The sequence below is a fragment of the Aotus nancymaae genome, unplaced genomic scaffold, assembly GCF_030222135.1.
Source record: "Aotus nancymaae isolate 86718 unplaced genomic scaffold, 86718_ANA_hifiasm-v0.15.2.pri h1tg000002l, whole genome shotgun sequence".
Lineage (NCBI taxonomy): Eukaryota > Metazoa > Chordata > Mammalia > Primates > Aotidae > Aotus > Aotus nancymaae.
Window position 1 is genome coordinate 24922444 of NW_026988413.1, and position 16198 is coordinate 24938641.

General features: G+C 50.5%; 1 protein-coding gene and 1 long non-coding RNA gene across 3 annotated transcripts in view; one reads left to right on the forward strand and one right to left on the reverse strand.

Annotated features, from left to right (window-relative positions):
- Nucleotides 1–16198, forward strand: part of PLXNA4 (plexin A4) — a 456164-nt gene that overhangs the window by 431261 nt on the left and 8705 nt on the right. For both annotated transcript variants that reach the window (XM_064373437.1, XM_064373439.1), the window contains exons 27-31: nucleotides 437–536; nucleotides 1739–1929; nucleotides 3139–3308; nucleotides 7657–7869; nucleotides 15452–15602. In XM_064373437.1, the coding sequence (XP_064229507.1) occupies nucleotides 437–536; nucleotides 1739–1929; nucleotides 3139–3308; nucleotides 7657–7869; nucleotides 15452–15602 (825 nt within the window). The remainder of the gene's footprint in view (nucleotides 1–436; nucleotides 537–1738; nucleotides 1930–3138; nucleotides 3309–7656; nucleotides 7870–15451; nucleotides 15603–16198) is intronic.
- Nucleotides 2981–16198, reverse strand: part of LOC110568912 (uncharacterized) — a 303666-nt gene continuing 290448 nt past the window's right edge. Inside the window, exons 7-14 of the long non-coding RNA XR_002479079.2 lie at nucleotides 15510–15625; nucleotides 11959–12141; nucleotides 10980–11069; nucleotides 10036–10191; nucleotides 8360–8589; nucleotides 7417–7527; nucleotides 3855–3941; nucleotides 2981–3293 (exon numbers count right to left, since the gene is read on the reverse strand). This is a non-coding gene — a long non-coding RNA (uncharacterized LOC110568912). The remainder of the gene's footprint in view (nucleotides 3294–3854; nucleotides 3942–7416; nucleotides 7528–8359; nucleotides 8590–10035; nucleotides 10192–10979; nucleotides 11070–11958; nucleotides 12142–15509; nucleotides 15626–16198) is intronic.

The following is a 16198-nucleotide window of genomic DNA, read 5'->3' on the forward strand; positions in this document are numbered from 1 at the left end:
CCATGTTCTCTTAGTGACCCAGAGGAAATTGATGTCTCCCAGCCAAGAAACCAGGGAACCCTGGCCTCTTTGTCAATAACATGCTGACATGCACACTTTCTGCAGGGCATGGGCAGAGTCCCTAAGGAAGGCCCTCCTGAGAAGTTCCTCTGGACATTTAAGGCTGGGTCATCTCCCAGGGAAGCACTGGGATAGAGAATTCTGGGGAGGAGCTCTTGCTAGAAGTTACTCCAAGAGAAGCCACAAAATAATACACTAGTCAGTATCCAGATCGATGTCTTGTTTTGCTCCAAGGAAAGCTGACAGCCTCCAAAGTTCCCTAGTTCTCCAGCAAGGCACCAATTGCCCCTTAGTGCCAAGTTCATCCTGATTTCTCCTTATTTCCTGGAGTGGCAGAGCTGCTATGCCCAGGCCCTAAGAAGCTTTTTCCCTGTAGGTCCCAGATGGTTCCATGGTAGCATTAGTGTCCAAGCAGGTGACAGCCTATAACGCAGTGAACAACTCCACCGTCTCCAGGACCTCAGCGAGTAAATATGGTAAGATCCCACCAAGCGTCCTGGGGAGTCCTGGGTGTCCAGAGAAGTTGTCGTCACGACGGCAGCATAGCCAGAAGGCAGGAGACTCCTGGAGAGGGGTGGTAGGGCACCAGGCAGGCTGATCCACTGGGGAAGAGAGCCAGGTGGGGGAAGAGGCCCCTGGTTTCAGGCCCCTGATGCATAAGCAAGACCATCATCCAGGTGCAAAAGAAATAAAGCCAGCCTTCGTAAATGTCTTCCAGGCTGTAAGATGCTTTTCCTTGTGTGATAGCTATTATCTCACATCATGTTCATAACAATCCAATGAATTAAATAATTATTATTTCCCCCTATTATGCAGATTAGCACATTATAACTCAGATGCACAGAGGCTAAATGATTTGTAAGAGCCACTGTTATTTTGCAGTGGAGTGCAGGTATGGACCAGGTGTGAGGCTCTACAGTGGCGGGGAGAGGGTGCCGGAGATGGGATAGAAGCCAGAAGGAGTCCTGTTCTGCCCTATCTGTGTGCTTTGGCATTGGTCATGTGACCACTATAAGCCTTGGTTTAATTTTACCAGAAGAAGAGACTGAAAAATCTACCAACTGAACAAGGTCATTCTAGATAATAAATAGGTGAATACAGAGAATAGTGCCTGCACACAGTAGGACTGCCATTTCTTTTTCCTGCTCAGTATTCATTTCACGACACTTCACAAACAATGGTAGGAGTTTCAGCAAATAAATAGGAATGATTGGCACAGGCAGAGGGGAGGAGAGACTAAGGTGAGCAGGTTACCAGGCCATTACTTATCCGATCAGCTGTTATTAAGGGAGACAGGCTACCTGCTCTTAAGTATGTACTTAATTGGCTACACAGAACACATCTTGAGACATGACTTGAGAACTCTTACAAGGAAAAGCATTAAAAAAGTATAGGCTTATATTTTTACAAATTGAATAATTAAGGGTTGACACGATGCAGGATACAGAAAGGAGGGGGAGATGTGAGTGGGTGGAATTAGCCACAGAGTTTCCCGGAGGTGGTGAGAAAGACATTCCAATTTCAGGGAAGGCACCAAACCAAGGTAAGGTGACAGCACCAACCAATGGCAGGAAGGATCAGGCAGGCATTGGCTTCTGCCGGAGCAAGGGATGCACGGTAAGGTGATGAAGGCCATGTGGCCTCACATGCATTGTGGGGGTGATCCTTGCCTCTGCAGAAAACATGATCAGGTACACGGGCAGCCCGGACAGTCTCCGCTCACGGACACCTATGATCACTCCTGACCTGGAGAGCGGAGTCAAGATGTGGCACCTGGTGAAGAACCACGAGCATGGAGACCAGAAGGAGGGGGACCGGGGGAGCAAGATGGTGTCCGAAATCTACTTGACCCGACTCCTGGCCACTAAGGTATCAGACTTGAGAACTGGGTGCAGGGAGTCCAGAGGCTATGGAGAGGGGCTTCATCAGCCCTCAGAAATGGCAGTGTAGCCAGTACCCAGCATTCATGCTGGTACCGTCTCTATTACCCACCCCAGGAGGCACTGCTGATCAGCCCCTGTACCAAACCTCAGAATCCTTTTCAACCTGGCGCTCCAGGCTAACCCCATCAATACATCAGTGTTGGCATGCAGTCTGAAGATTTGTTTCTGTCTCTTCTGCATGCCCTTCTGAAGTACTGAGACACTAACTGCCTCTTTTCACATTCTTCCCCCATGCCTTATAAAACAATGATTTCTTCTCTGGGTGTCATCTATGGTTTCAAGTGGGAAAGCCAGGGCTCCATCAGCGACTTCCAGGTGACCCACTCACCCTCCCTCTCTCCATCCCTTCCTTTTTTTTTTTAAACAGAGTCTTGTTCTGTTGCCCAGGCTGGAGTGCAGTGGTGCAATCTCTACTCACTGCAACCTCCTCCTCCTAGGTTCAAGCAATTCTCCTGCCTCAGCCTCCCAAGTAGCTGAAAAGCACAGGTGTGCACCACCACACCTGGCTATTTTTTTTTGTTTTGTATTTTTAGTAGAGATGGGGTTTCACCATGTTGGCCAAGCTGGTCTTAAACTCCTGGCCTCAAGTGATTCTCTTAAAATGCTGGGATTGCAGGTGTCAGCCACCACGCCTGACCCCAGGCACCATTTCTAATCCTGGTTCTGGGGACATTGCTTGCCTGCAGTGCTAGTGTCTTTCACTCCTGAGACTGGGCTCAGCTCTGCTCTCTGCAGAGCCAAGTGAGTCACTGTTCATTAGCCAGTGTGAGTAATGCCCAAACCAGCAGATTGTGTTTGTCTGCTCTGACCAAGTGCGTGTTCATTAGCATTTGTGAAAAGTGCTAAAATAACACCGCCAGAGGGTGTTCAACCAAACCGTGTTGTTGGCAGCGGAAGCCTTACGTAGGTCCAGTCATCAGTGTTATATCTCTTTTCCATGTGCAGAGGGAATTTAAAGCTGTTAGAGACAGATGAAATGGGAAAAAATGATTTAATGCATGGGCTTACCCAGTTACACGCAAGCAAGATGGGTTGTATACCATCCTCCCCTGCCTAGGTCTGTGAGGCAGGTTTTAAAAGACATCCTCAGAACTACAGGAGTTGAGCTGTGTCTGGACGGGTCTTGCCTCCCCAGGGCACGCTGCAGAAGTTTGTGGATGACCTCTTTGAGACCATCTTCAGCACGGCACACCGTGGTTCTGCCCTGCCCCTGGCCATCAAGTACATGTTTGACTTCCTGGATGAGCAGGCTGACAAGCATGGCATTCATGACCCGCACGTCCGCCATACCTGGAAGAGCAACTGGTGAGTGAAGGGAGGGCAGGGGATGCATCGGGAGCCCCGAGCCCACCGAGCCTCGAGTCAATGGTGGTGGGACTCTGGGCCTTCAGGAGAAGGGCTGGCCAGAGTCTGCTTTCATCAGCAGGGACTCTGAGCAGGCTTATTCTCTGGTCCTCCCTATGCACTCTTTTTAGATTTTTGTGCTCACTCCCTCTCTCACTTCCCTCTAGTCAAATCTGTCTGTGCATCTTTCTTTCCTATCATTTACTCAGTTAACAAACATTTGTTGAACCAGCTGAGAAATAATATGCCAAATGTCACAGCCAGGACACTATTCCATCCAAGTACCTCCTGGGTGCCTGTGATTATGGTAGACAGACACTTGAGGGTCATGGGCTAATCAGACATGGCCCCAGCTCTCAATGAGCTGACAGATGAGGGTGAGAGGCAAGGAAGTCTGCTGGTGTGGCAGAGAGACAAATGCTATGGAAGATGGAGGGTGTGTCATGTGCAACTGGGTCTTAGAAGGGCAACGTCTAACAGTGACTTGCAAGCAGTTTTGAAACATACCTAGGAACCAGCCAGGTGAACAAAGAGCATCCCTGTTCTCTTCAAGCAATTTCTCTCTCCTCTTCCCATAAACTCCTTTTCCAAGCTCTGTGTGGTGAAGAGACCTGCCCTTAACCACTGTGTCTTCCTTTGAGGCAACAAGATTCTCCAAGTACTAATTAATTAACATTCTAGGTGTTCTCCCCTATGATCCCCTCTCTCCTTTTAACATGGATCATCCTTCCCTTCACTTGTGAGTGAGTAATTTGTATTTCAGGTTGAAATTGCAAGATCACACATCAGTATTCAGCACTTAGTATGGAACCTTGCATAAAGCTGGGACTCAGTAAATATTGATGAGATGCAGAGCCAAGGTGGTTTCTGGTTGAGAGCTCTACCTGAGGCAAAGCTGGCTTATCCTTTGTCCCATCGGTTCCAGAACTGCCTCCCTGTAGCTTTTCCATGGTGCCTGTCCCAGGCTGTTCTTCCCCAGATCATTCTTCTGAGGCAGTGTGGGCCTGTTGCCCAGCACTGACAACTGCTAGGATGGGCAAGGCATTAGGGCTCATCCAAGCACCCTGGCACCCAGCCCCGGGCCCCAAAGCAATGCACAGATGAAGGCAGAAGTCAGGCTGTGATACCAAAACTTTATTCAATGTAGTATGCTCTGGCTCCTCATCTTCTTCACCAGAAGAGGAGACTATCCCTGCTGAATATGGAAAACCAGGCAGGAAGCGAGCCTGGGACCACAGAACCGAAGCGTGCAGTTTGCCAGGTGAGAGAGGACCTCAGTGCTGAGGTTCTTCCAACCTTTCTGAAATAAGACTCAAAAATCTAGATTGCTCACTCAATGTAGCAAAATTGGGTGAAGCTATTTCCTCCATTGAAAGCTGTGTTGGGTCTGATACCTCCCAGCACCTGGCTCTACGGTAAGATGCGTTTAACTCAACTCTCCTAGGCTTCTTGGCATGGCTACTGGGAGCTGTTTGGAGGGGCACATCCCCAGCCTACCAATCTGCTTCTGTCAGGAATCTTCCTACTTACTGCCTCTGTTGAATGTTAGCAGCCTTCAGGAGATGTTAAAAATGCTCTGCCCAGACCTTCTCTTGGTCCTTGCTGGGGAAAGTTGGGTCTTTCTAAACATTTCTACCTGCCCTTAGTAGCACATTGGTAGCACATTGCAGGAATATCCCTTACAATGGTATCCAGACCATTTGTTTTCAGCCCATCCCTCCTGCTGGGGTAAGGCCACCTCTGGGGGGTGCTATTGTGTCCTTGGAGTGGAGCCACATCCTTCTTGGATGCCAGCTCTTCCAAGTACTCAGGTCTGAGCAAAGGAAATCCCAGGAAGTAGACAGACCTGCTGGGCTCACACTCTCCCCTCAAAGGACACTTCCCTCAACCCCGACTTGATCTGTTGCTACCCTGAGCAAGACACAGTCTGGGAATTTTAAGATCTACATATTGACTTGGAGTTAATTGTCTCTGATTGAAAAGTGATTTTTTTTTTTAATTCCTGGCCCAAGGTGTAACCCATCATTTCCCCGCCTGCTTCTTCCACAGTTCCCTACCTCTTCTCTTTTAAATAAACCTCCTGCTCATTTAGGCTGAGTGGCTGCAATTGAAATTAGTGCCACCACTAATGTTAATAATATGCTAATATTTCATTAGGCGGGAGCCTCCAGTGGGTGCTGTGGCTTCCCTGTTTGCTGTGCCTGTCAGCAAAACTGGCTTGAGGACCAGGGAGCATAGGAGAGAAACAACCAGCAGAGCAAAGGTGGACTCCCAGAGTCCCTATCCTGGGTAGGACTTCTGGAACAACAGGAAGATGTGGACAGAGACTTCATTAGCTGGGAAGTCATGAGTGAGTTCTCCATTCAGGGCTCTGAGCCCAGCTGTTTGTTAGGAAGGCTGGGCAGCTGCAGTGACCCCTGCTTTCACCTGGACGTCATGGCTCTCTAAGCTTTCCTGGGTACTATCCAATTATTTCCTATTCTCAGTGCCGCCTGCCTGAGTCCTGCCCTGCACGCTTTGTAGGAACTTAATAGATCTTTGTTGACTGATTGGCAGTCTTGAACATTAGGTCTTCTGTATTTATAGCATTTGTTATTTGTACATACTGACTGATGGGAGATAGGACAAGTATAGAAATATTGTACTGGTTCTATTGAAATAATGTCATTCAGAGAGTTTTAGTTCTAAGAAGCAAGCCAAACACACAATGAACATTCTAACTATTACCAACAGTGAGAACCACCACCAAAACAATAAAACATCAGGGGAAATGGCAGGAGGCAGAGGTGGGAGCAGAGGGAAGGAAATAAGCGATTCCTTGCATGGCGCCTAGCCCTTTTTCCCACCTGCATCCCAGCAGGCTGGTTGGAAGCTGCATAATCAGAGCCAGCAAGGATGGCTACAGCCAAAAGGGGCGGGAGGCAGTTTCTCCCAGTGCCTCTGTATTGGGACATTATAAGCAACAGGCTTACAATAGCAGACTGCAGGGCACACTTTTCCCTCTGTATCTTTGTTTATGCAGATTTCCTGTCTGCAGCCCATCCCCCACCTCCTTCCTCCTGGCCTCACTCTGCTAAGAAACACACAGGCCAGGTGAGGTGGCTCTCCCCTGTAATCCCAGCACTTTGGGATGCCAAGGTGGGCAGATCACCTGAGATCAGGAGTTCAAGACCAGCCTGGCCAACATGGTGAAACCCCCATCTCTACTAAAAATATAAAAATTATTAGCCAGGCATGGTGACGGGTGCCTGTAGTCCCAGCTACTCAGGAGTTTGAGGCAGGAGAATCACTTGAACCCAGGAGGCAGAGGTTGCAGTGAGCCAAGATGACACCACTGCATTCCAGCCTGGGTTACAGAACAAGACTCCATCTCAAAGAAAAAGAAAGAGAGAAAGAAAGGCTTGCACAAGTTTTCAAACTCCCACCATCAAGTGTCCCCTTTGTGAAGGCATTCCGGACACTGCCTTCTGGGTAGACTTGAGGCTTCCCTTGGTTCACGTTGGACCCTACTCATCTCTGGTCCTAGGACCGACAGTCCTCCCAGCATGCACTTGGTTTCATGTCTGCCTTCTCCATGAACTCACCAGAACACAGGCTTCTTAGGGGAAGAGAATGTGTCTCATTCATCACTGTATCCTCAGTTGCAAGGATAGTTCCTGGTGGGCAAGAGGGGCTAACCAGAAGAAGCAGGGAGGGGAAGGAGGGAACACGATGGGGCCCATGAGGTGGGTGAATGTGAGTTTTCGAGCGTGCCAACTTAGAGATGAAAAATCAGTCAGCTACACTGTACTTCTCAGTTCCAGTAGGAATAGGCTGAGAGGCCCAGGCAGGGAGGAAGGGTGTGACTTCTGCCAAGTCATACAGTAGATGGCAGAGAGTCAGATACGAAGCCTAGATTCCAAGCAATTTCCCAAAGTTTGCCAACTGGATGCTCTTCTATCAGGCTTAGGAGCAGACAGATAGTTAGAAATTCCACCTTATAGCACACATCATGGCTGCCTTTTATGCCAACCGGAAGATGATGAGCCCTGCCATCAAGGCTGGGTATCAAGTCCTCTCGAGTACTTACCAACATTGTATCTCTGGATGACTTATTCAGCATTGCTGGTCCTCAGTTTCCTGAAGGTAAATTGGAGCCCTGCAGACCTGCCTCACTTTCCTTCCCTGGCACATCCCATCCCTGGAATAGAGAAGGCTCTTAAGTTCTGTTAGTTCCCCAGGCTTCTCTCCTCCTCCAGAGACCCCTGCCTCCCACGCCGCAGCCCCACTGGCCCATCCCCCTGACCGTCTGCCTCTTCCCTCCACGCAGCCTGCCCCTGCGGTTTTGGGTCAACATGATCAAGAACCCACAGTTTGTGTTTGACATCCATAAGAACAGCATCACAGACGCCTGCCTCTCTGTGGTGGCTCAGACCTTCATGGACTCTTGCTCCACATCGGAGCACCGGCTGGGCAAGGACTCGCCCTCCAACAAGCTGCTGTATGCCAAGGACATCCCCAGCTACAAGAACTGGGTGGAGAGGTGAGTGCAGGGCCACGGAGCCAAGCCAGGGCCCCTTGCTGGAGCCATCAGCTTCCCCACAAAACGTCCCCTCCCCATCAAAAACCGGCTGCTCTTCCAGATGAACCATTCACAAAGCCTGATCCTACCACTGCCTCACCCACACCCCCACGTCCCAGGGCTGCTGTCCCCCGAAAACAGGATAGGAAAACTTGGTTGCCGCAGTAGCTCTGCTTCTGGTATAGCAGGCCCTGGATCCTAGTGGCTGAAATGCCTTCTAGGCCCAGAAAGAAGAGGTGGCTCCCAGCTCTAATCTTCACCTCCCCATCCCAAAAAGAAATAAAAACTGTCATCATAAGACTTCAAGGGGCCAAACTACATCACTGCTGCAGAAAAGGCTGCAGGCCTCTACCCATCTGCTCCTGTCTGGCTGGCAGGTCCCAGCATTCGGTGGGGATGTCTTTGTCACTGTCTGAACAGTTTCTCACCGTCCCAGCCCCTTGACTCTCACATGAGCTCTTGATTCCCCGGGTCTTGCCGTGTTATAATCAAATCCCAGTGTCCTGCGGCGCTCTCGTGACTGAAGGTCCCTCTGCGAGCTGCAAGGCTGGGCTCTTCCTAGTGCAGCGCTGACTCATGGTGAAGGTTAATGGCTGGTCTGAGCCGCATCAACTCCAAACGCCAAGCACCTGAACTAAGCAACCAGCTGAAGCTTTATGTATTCACCACAGCAGCCCTGTACTAGGGAGAGGACAGGAGTTGTAAGCTCCTTTTATGCCATGAAAGTAAATAAATATACATTCATAATGGCTAAGTAATGTATTCTCCAAGCTTGTCTGGCTCCCTGGAGGGGAAAGTGAAGTCCGGCAGGGCAGCTCTCACCTGGGACCACAGCACACCTGATCTCTCGCCTCCCCATTCCAGGGGCACTGGCAGCCTCCAGGTGAGGATGTGGCAGAGTGACCTGGCCACAATTGTTCACTTCTGAATTTGCTGCCCTGCTGTTGGATGCATGGAGACAGTCCTCCCAGGACTCAACTTAGAGGCTCACTGCCCAAGGTGATTTAAGGGACCAAGATAAAACCAGATCCCAAGCCTCTTAGCTGACTCCCAAATAACCTTTCTACATATTTGCATTACTTTCAAACAGGGCCTCTGCCAACCCATATGGTGCCTCTGTATGGTTTAAGAAAGATGCCCCTTCCTACAGAATGATGTAGCCCCACACCAAGTGCATGGTTTGCTGAATAATGGGCTTTGTCAGCCCCAGCTCATCCTCTTGTCCAAGTACCTTTGTGCAGTGAACAACCCACACAACTCTACATGACAGTCCTGCATTTAGACTTTCTCTTTTTTCCAAGTAGCTTAAATATAAGACACCTAGATGGAAGCTCAGATTTGGTCCCTTTTTGAAGAGTAAAAGAGTGCAGAAGTTCTTGACTTGGTGACAAAATGAACTGTACCATTGTCCCTGTGGCAGAGACAGCCTCTGTCTTTATACCTGACAATTGCCTTCCCTTATAAAGAGGAAATAACCAGGAGGGAGTAGAGTCCTGGCCACCTCAGTGCGTTAGTGTCACTAAAAGGGTTGGATCTTGTTTTCCGTCGCCCCTCTGCTCTTTGGTACCCTCTCCTCCTTTCCTACTGATGCAGGTGGTGGACATGCCACCTTGGCTGTCTGGAAGGAAACTGACTCTTTTGTCCTAGTGTCTGATTATGTCTGAATCACCTAGACAGGCTCTCACCTCGTAGACAGTCGCTCACTCTTCCAACAATAGGGCTGTCAGGAGCAGGCCCTCCAAACCCTCCCATGTAGACAGCCAATTCTTCAGCAGTGAAAAGGGGAAGAGGCAGCAGCTGGGCTGTGGGTCATCCCTGTGACACAGTGTCACTGTGATAGTGCCCCAGGCGGGGAGGGAGGAACCAGGGCTGTGAAGGGCTGGGGACATTTGTGAAGTATCTGCATAGAGGACACTTCTCAGGAACAGGCTGCATAGTCAGAGCTGAGGCTCATGCATGGGCTGAGCCAGTGGTCTCCTTTCTGCTTGGTGCTCAGTGAGATTTGTGCCATGCAGCTGCTGCAGGTCACAAGTAAACTCAGTCCATTGGGTTATTTTTAGGAGTGATTTGATCCCACTCGTTTCTTAGCAACCACTGACACTCTCGAGAAAGTCATCTTTCACTTACTTGAGGCCCCAAATCTTCTCTCCTCTCCGGGGCCGGGGTACAAAGACAGGCAGGTCGAGAAAACAGGTCAAGCCCAGAGTGCTTCTTCATTTGGTGATGGAGGGACAAGTCCCCTCCCAGTCACAGAGGAGGTATCCTCCGAGCTCGTCTGGCTCCCTGGCGGGGAGAGAGAAGTCCAGTAGGGCACTCCTCACCTGGGACCACAGCACACCTGACTTCTCACCTCCCCATTCCAAGGGCGCTGGCAGCCTCCAGTTGAGGATGATGGCAGAGTGACCTCTTCTGTGGCCACAGCTTGTTCACTTCCGAATTTGCCGCCCTGCTGTTGGCTGCATGGAAGCAGTCCTCCCAGGACTCAGCTTAGAGGCTCACTGCTGTGGAGTGTGTCCTGCATACCTTTGGGGAAGGCTTTCTGCACCAACACAGCTAAGAAATAAGGCTTACCCTGGCTGGTCCTCTCTTTGGAGCAGGTGAAAACGGGAAGCATATGAATTCAGGAAGCCTCACTAACTCTTGGTTGAACAGCATAGATGATTCTGCCAGTATGTTGAGTCTTCCGGAAATTCTTTATCTACCCACCCTCCTACTCATCTTTTCATCTGTCCTCCCACCCATCCCCCACTCATCCTTCCATCTAGTCTCCCACCAGTCTTCCCACCTGTCTTGTCACCTGACTTTGCGCCCATCTTCATACCATCCTCTTATCCTTCCTCCCAGCTGCCCTCTCACCCACTTTCTTACCCATCCTCTGATCTATCTTCCTGCCTGTCCTCCCATCCATCCCCCACCTGCCCTCGCTCCCATCCTGCCATCTGTTTTCCCATCTCTTCTCCCATCTGTCTTCCCACTCTTCCTCCTACCTGTCCTCTCACCTGTCCTCCCACCTGTCCTCCCTCCCACCATCTTCCCACCCATCCTCCCCTCCCATTCCTGCCTCCAAGTACCTTGTAATAATGGTGGTTTGTGGCCCCACACTGGATTCCCAGTCTTCACTCCCCTCATCCAAGAATTCGAGCTTTTGCTCATCACCAAATCTGGGAAAAGGGAGAAGAGTCTCTTGGTTTCCGACGAGCAGTTAACTACTACCCTCATCTTACAGACAGAACCCAACAGTGTCATCACCATGAAGTGGTGTGTCGTGATCAGTTGTAATTTTTATGTCATTGCCAATAGTAATACATTTGCACAATTCAGTAGTGATTTCCTCTGATTTTAACTTGGAAGAGTTGCAAGGTCATTCCCGCAGCAACATTGGCTTCACTCACTTGCCATCAGTCAGCTCTTAGGAAGTAGGATGGAGTCACGGCAGGCCACTGGGGTTTGGATTAGGGTGTGCCATGCATTTGAATGTCATCTATCATGTGTGTCACATCATGAAAAAGGTTAAGAATTTTAAATATTTAAATATGCCTCCTATGGAAACCATTCAGTCAAATACATAAAGTGGTGACAGCTCACCCTGGGAGCAATACCAGAGGTGAGGTATAGACATTTCATTAACATATTCATTAATCCACGGGTCAAACATTAATGGTATCCATCATGGGTGAGTTGGGTACTTGAAATGCATTGGACTTGACCCTTTCTTTGCAGCTCCTGTGGTCAGGGAGGCCACGCAGACAGATGCTCAGCAGGCCCTATGAGCGTCACAAAGGGGAACTCAGGGAGTGGGGCCTCATTCTGCTGGGCCCAGAGAGATCCTACCATGATTCACAGAGGAAAAGACTTTTATGCAGGACCTTAAAGGGACATATTGGGGATATCAGAGTATCAGGCTGGAAATATCTTCCACTCCTGCCATCTTCATCCTCGAGGTGTGTGGAGGGATGCCAATGCTGTGTTCTTTCCAAAGAGTTTAGGGCCTCAGAGACCATATTCCCAATCACTACAGAGCTATCCCAAAGGCAGATGTGAGATACTCACTGTCACTCTCTGGGCCCAGGATTTCTGCCGGCATCCCACCACCCCACAGAAATCCACAGACTAGGACCCTGCAGACTGGCCAACAGTGGCGGATGCAGCTCTGAGGGGTGTTGATCTTTATGGCCACTCCCAGAGGCCTGATGTTGGGATGTCAGGGGTGCTGGCCTCCTTCCTGCTGAGCAACTTAGCAAAGAGAATCAGAGAAGGTCAGTGGTGGGACCAGCAACTTCCCAGCAGGCCAGGCTTGGGGCAGGTTGGAGGGGTCCTTAGGACTTTCTGGAGATGGGCTGACCTGCAGGCGGAACACTCACATGAGCAAGTTCAAGTGCAGGGGCGCAGGCTCCCTTTCCCTTCCTCACTGCACAGCCAGCAGATGAGAGCACTTGTTTAAGTTCCTTAACAGGGCTTAATTGTGTTCTTCCCCATCAATAAGGCTTCCCAGTGATGGAGCCCAGCACAAGGGCCAGCACGACGGCAGCGAGAAGGAAGCAAGCAGAGGCAGTGCTGCATGGGGTCAGAATCAGGCACAAGGTGCTGGCTAGGGAGTAGAAGTGGGGGGAGCAGGAGGGGCCAAGACAGTGTGGGCAAAGCCCTGCAGAGATGATGGGACCACTTAGCAGCAGGCAGGCTTGGGATCAAAAACAGGGTAGACTGTCAACAAGATGTAAGCCCCACACCCACAGACATTGGGCTGCCAGTGGCCACTCGGCTCAGCCGACTTCTTGCTGAAGAAGAGGTCATGCGGTTGGCCCACCTGTGGGGTAGTGTGGGGCCACAGACATGCCCTGGTTTGATCCAGCCTCCCCAGTGCAAAGGCAATAGAAAAGAAACAGGAGCTGCCCGGCAAGGCCCTGACCTCACAGAGAGGATGATGTCTTCAGGACAGGCACTTCACCCAGTACCTCTAGATGAGATGGTCAGGGCCCCAGCCCTGCCCTACCCTACTCTCAGCTCCCACCCTCCACCCCAGCAGCTCTGTCTTTCTCACACACACAGATATACTTCTAAATATTCTCTCTGGAGAAATGGACAGGGCTTTTAGTACCCTGCCATGAGGCAAGCCATGGTGAAGGCACAGAGTGCTGGGCTTCTGTTGTTTCTCCTGGGGATGGTGCCTTCACGGCGGACACAGTGGCCCCTAACCTAGGATCCCTTACACCTTGGGGACTATAAAGGCAGCAAGAAGGACCCTGGCACTGTTTGCAAAAAGCCTGACAGAGTTGTCTACCTGCTGCGAAGGGTTTCACAGCTGGTGAAAGAAAGAGCAGGAGTGTTTTCTTTTGGTGACAGTTATGTCCTTTCTGTGGGAATCTGGGTTTTTCACCTGGTCAGAGGCTCTGATTGTGCACAGGTGACACAGCGTATCTGTCTGGTGGAAGCTTGCAACTAGGCTGAGTTACCAGAGTTGTGGAGCCAGCTGCTGGCCATGGTACCAAAAGCAAGCCAGGTTATTTGTTCATGGAGCTTTATACCAATACGGCCTGTGAAGATGGCCCTTTACTTGATAAACATATCTTGCTTGGTAGACGTGGGATCCCTAAGGGGACAATGACACAAATCTCCTTGAGAATGGCAGGGTTGGGAGCTACTACTGAAATCTCCGGTCTCCCACTATAAAACGGAACATTGGCATTTATTGCATTCCAGAAATAGTGACAATGAATCAAGTCTCCCTGCAGTTTTATACCTGGAATGTCGTTAAATTACTCAGAACCCTGTGTACTGAGGTACCTGAGGATGTGTTTTGGGGCAGGTCATAGGCCTTGAAGAGAATAGGCCCTTCTGGGGATAGAGCAAAGAAAGCAAAATGAAATAGGAAGGGGAACTGGGCCCTGAGGGCTCTGAAGGTGGAGGCAGGGCGGGGAATGGAAGATGACGTGAAGGGTGGAAATCCAAATGAGATGGGGACAGGGTGGCCTGTCTGAACACCCAGGCTGCTCTGAGAAAGGCCAGGTTATTACGTTCTTGGCTTTGTTGCCCATCTCAGGCTCCTGCCCAGCCAAAATGCCCCCAGTTCAACAAAGTAGTTGGCAAAGTGTCCGCTGTGTGGCCAGGTTCCTAAGGGCTATGGGAGTCCCCTCTGACCAGCCCCTTCCCTTGCTAAGGAGCGTAACTGTCATCTCCCTTCCTCTGCCTCCCCATTTTCCAGACAGAACAACAGATCTACAATCCCAGTACCACTGTAGCTCAGAGCAGGACAGCCATCCCAGCCCTCACCAGCCCAGGAATGCTCTGGTGCAAATTGAGCTGTCATTCCATTGCAGGCCCTTGAGCTGATGACTGGGACAGCACAGGAAACCCATCTCTGCCAGTCTTCACCCACCTCCTGGGCACTGATGGGAACGGTTGGAGGTCAGGGAAACAGCATGGGACCGACGGGGTCCTGGCTGGAGAAGTGGAGGGTGGGGCTGGGAAAGACACAGGGCTGGGGTGTAGGGGGAGACTATCCTGGAGCCTCTGACCAAGATTCAAGTTCTGAGAACTCCCAGGGTCTGTCGCTATCACCAACACTTGCGCAACCCCGAGAGTGCCTTTCCTTAAACGTGGTGCCTAGGCGCCTTGCCTGATGCACCCTAGTCCCTGCCCTGGAGACTCTCCTCCCCCATCCCCTCTGATCCTAGGTTTCAGGTTTATTTTCTCCAGCATGGCAGCCACAGAGATTTGGCATGGGCTGGGTTGGGCTAGGCTGAGCCAGCACCACGAGGCCTCAAGGTTGATGCTGCTTTCCTGTCATTAGTTACCTGTTCTGTTATATGCAGTCCACAAGCCCAAAAGTGCATAGGAGAGGGTGAGAAGTGGCTGTCTTTGGGGCACTGAGGCCTTTCAGTTCCTCATTAAGAAACCGTACAACTCCCCTCTGGCGGGGAGGTTGGGGTTTGGTGCATAAAATGTCAAATTGCAGAAATTAAAAATGTAAATGCTGGCATCTAATTAACCAGTTGACAGCAGTGCACAGCTGCAAGTGACAGTGACTGATTGCCTTCTGCCAGTCTCTCCCTGAGCAGCCTCGGCCCTGCCTCCTCCCGTTTAGCCCCCAGAGAGAGGAGGACATCAGAGAAGAGCAGCTGCTGGGAAGAGCCTTCAGTCCCTGCTGGAGGAGATCCCTTGTGTCTTTGGGTGGGGCATTAGAGAATTTCAAGACAGTCTAGACCTCTCTGTGTGATAGTTGAGAGCAGAAAGGATGCCTGAGGTCGGGCCCCTCTGGCTCTTGGTCCCTCTCCTGTCTGTCTGCTGACAATGTCTTGGCCACTCCCCAAATCCCTTCCCTCTATGTCTTCCGCATCCAGAGCTGCAGAGGGCTCTTCCTGGTTCAGACCCAGAAACCCAGATGAGAGACAGACCACAGTAGTCCCCAGGTGGTCACAGCACAGGCACCCACTACCTGGAGTGCAAGCTGAGCTCATGGCCCGGGACACGGTGCTGGAAGCATCTCTCTCTCCTCTCTACTCCATATGCACGACTCTAGCTTCTCCCTACTTCCACCCCTCCGCAGGTATTACTCGGACATAGGGAAGATGCCGGCCATCAGTGACCAAGACATGAATGCATACCTGGCCGAGCAGTCCCGGATGCACATGAATGAGTTCAACACCATGAGTGCGCTCTCAGAGATCTTCTCCTACGTGGGCAAATACAGCGAGGAGGTAAGCTTTGCCCTGCTCTGGGCCTGTTGGGATGGAAGAGGGCAGAGACCAAAGACAAGCTTGCATGCCTCTACGTAAAAGAACACCCCCACAAACACCCCCACCTCTGCTGGAGAAACAGCCACTGAGGACTGGGGGCTGTGCCCCAAAGGCTGGGATGCTAGAAACTCTCCATTCCATTAATTCTGCATTCATCCCTGTGCTTCTCAGATATATAAATACCTATTTCTTTTATATTGTCTTTTTTAATTCTTATTCTCTCTCTACTATTCCTTCTTGTTTGTGTTTTCCATGTTTCTCTCTGATCTAACTCACTTTAAACAGGGACCTCCCCACTCCTATGGGCAGGCTATGTGGTGTGGCATGGTATTGTATGATATGGTATGATGTAGAATAGAATAGAAATAGAGTAGACAGAAATGAAACAGAAATGAGTCACAACAGAATGCAACACAATAGAATAGAACAGAACAGGAGAAATAGAATGTGTTTTTCGTTGTTGTGTTCCCTCATTGGGAAATCCCACCTGGGGTCATTGCCACTATAGACAAGGCCTTCTTTCTGGCCAGTGCCAAGGTGCTATGGGAGTTTGCTTG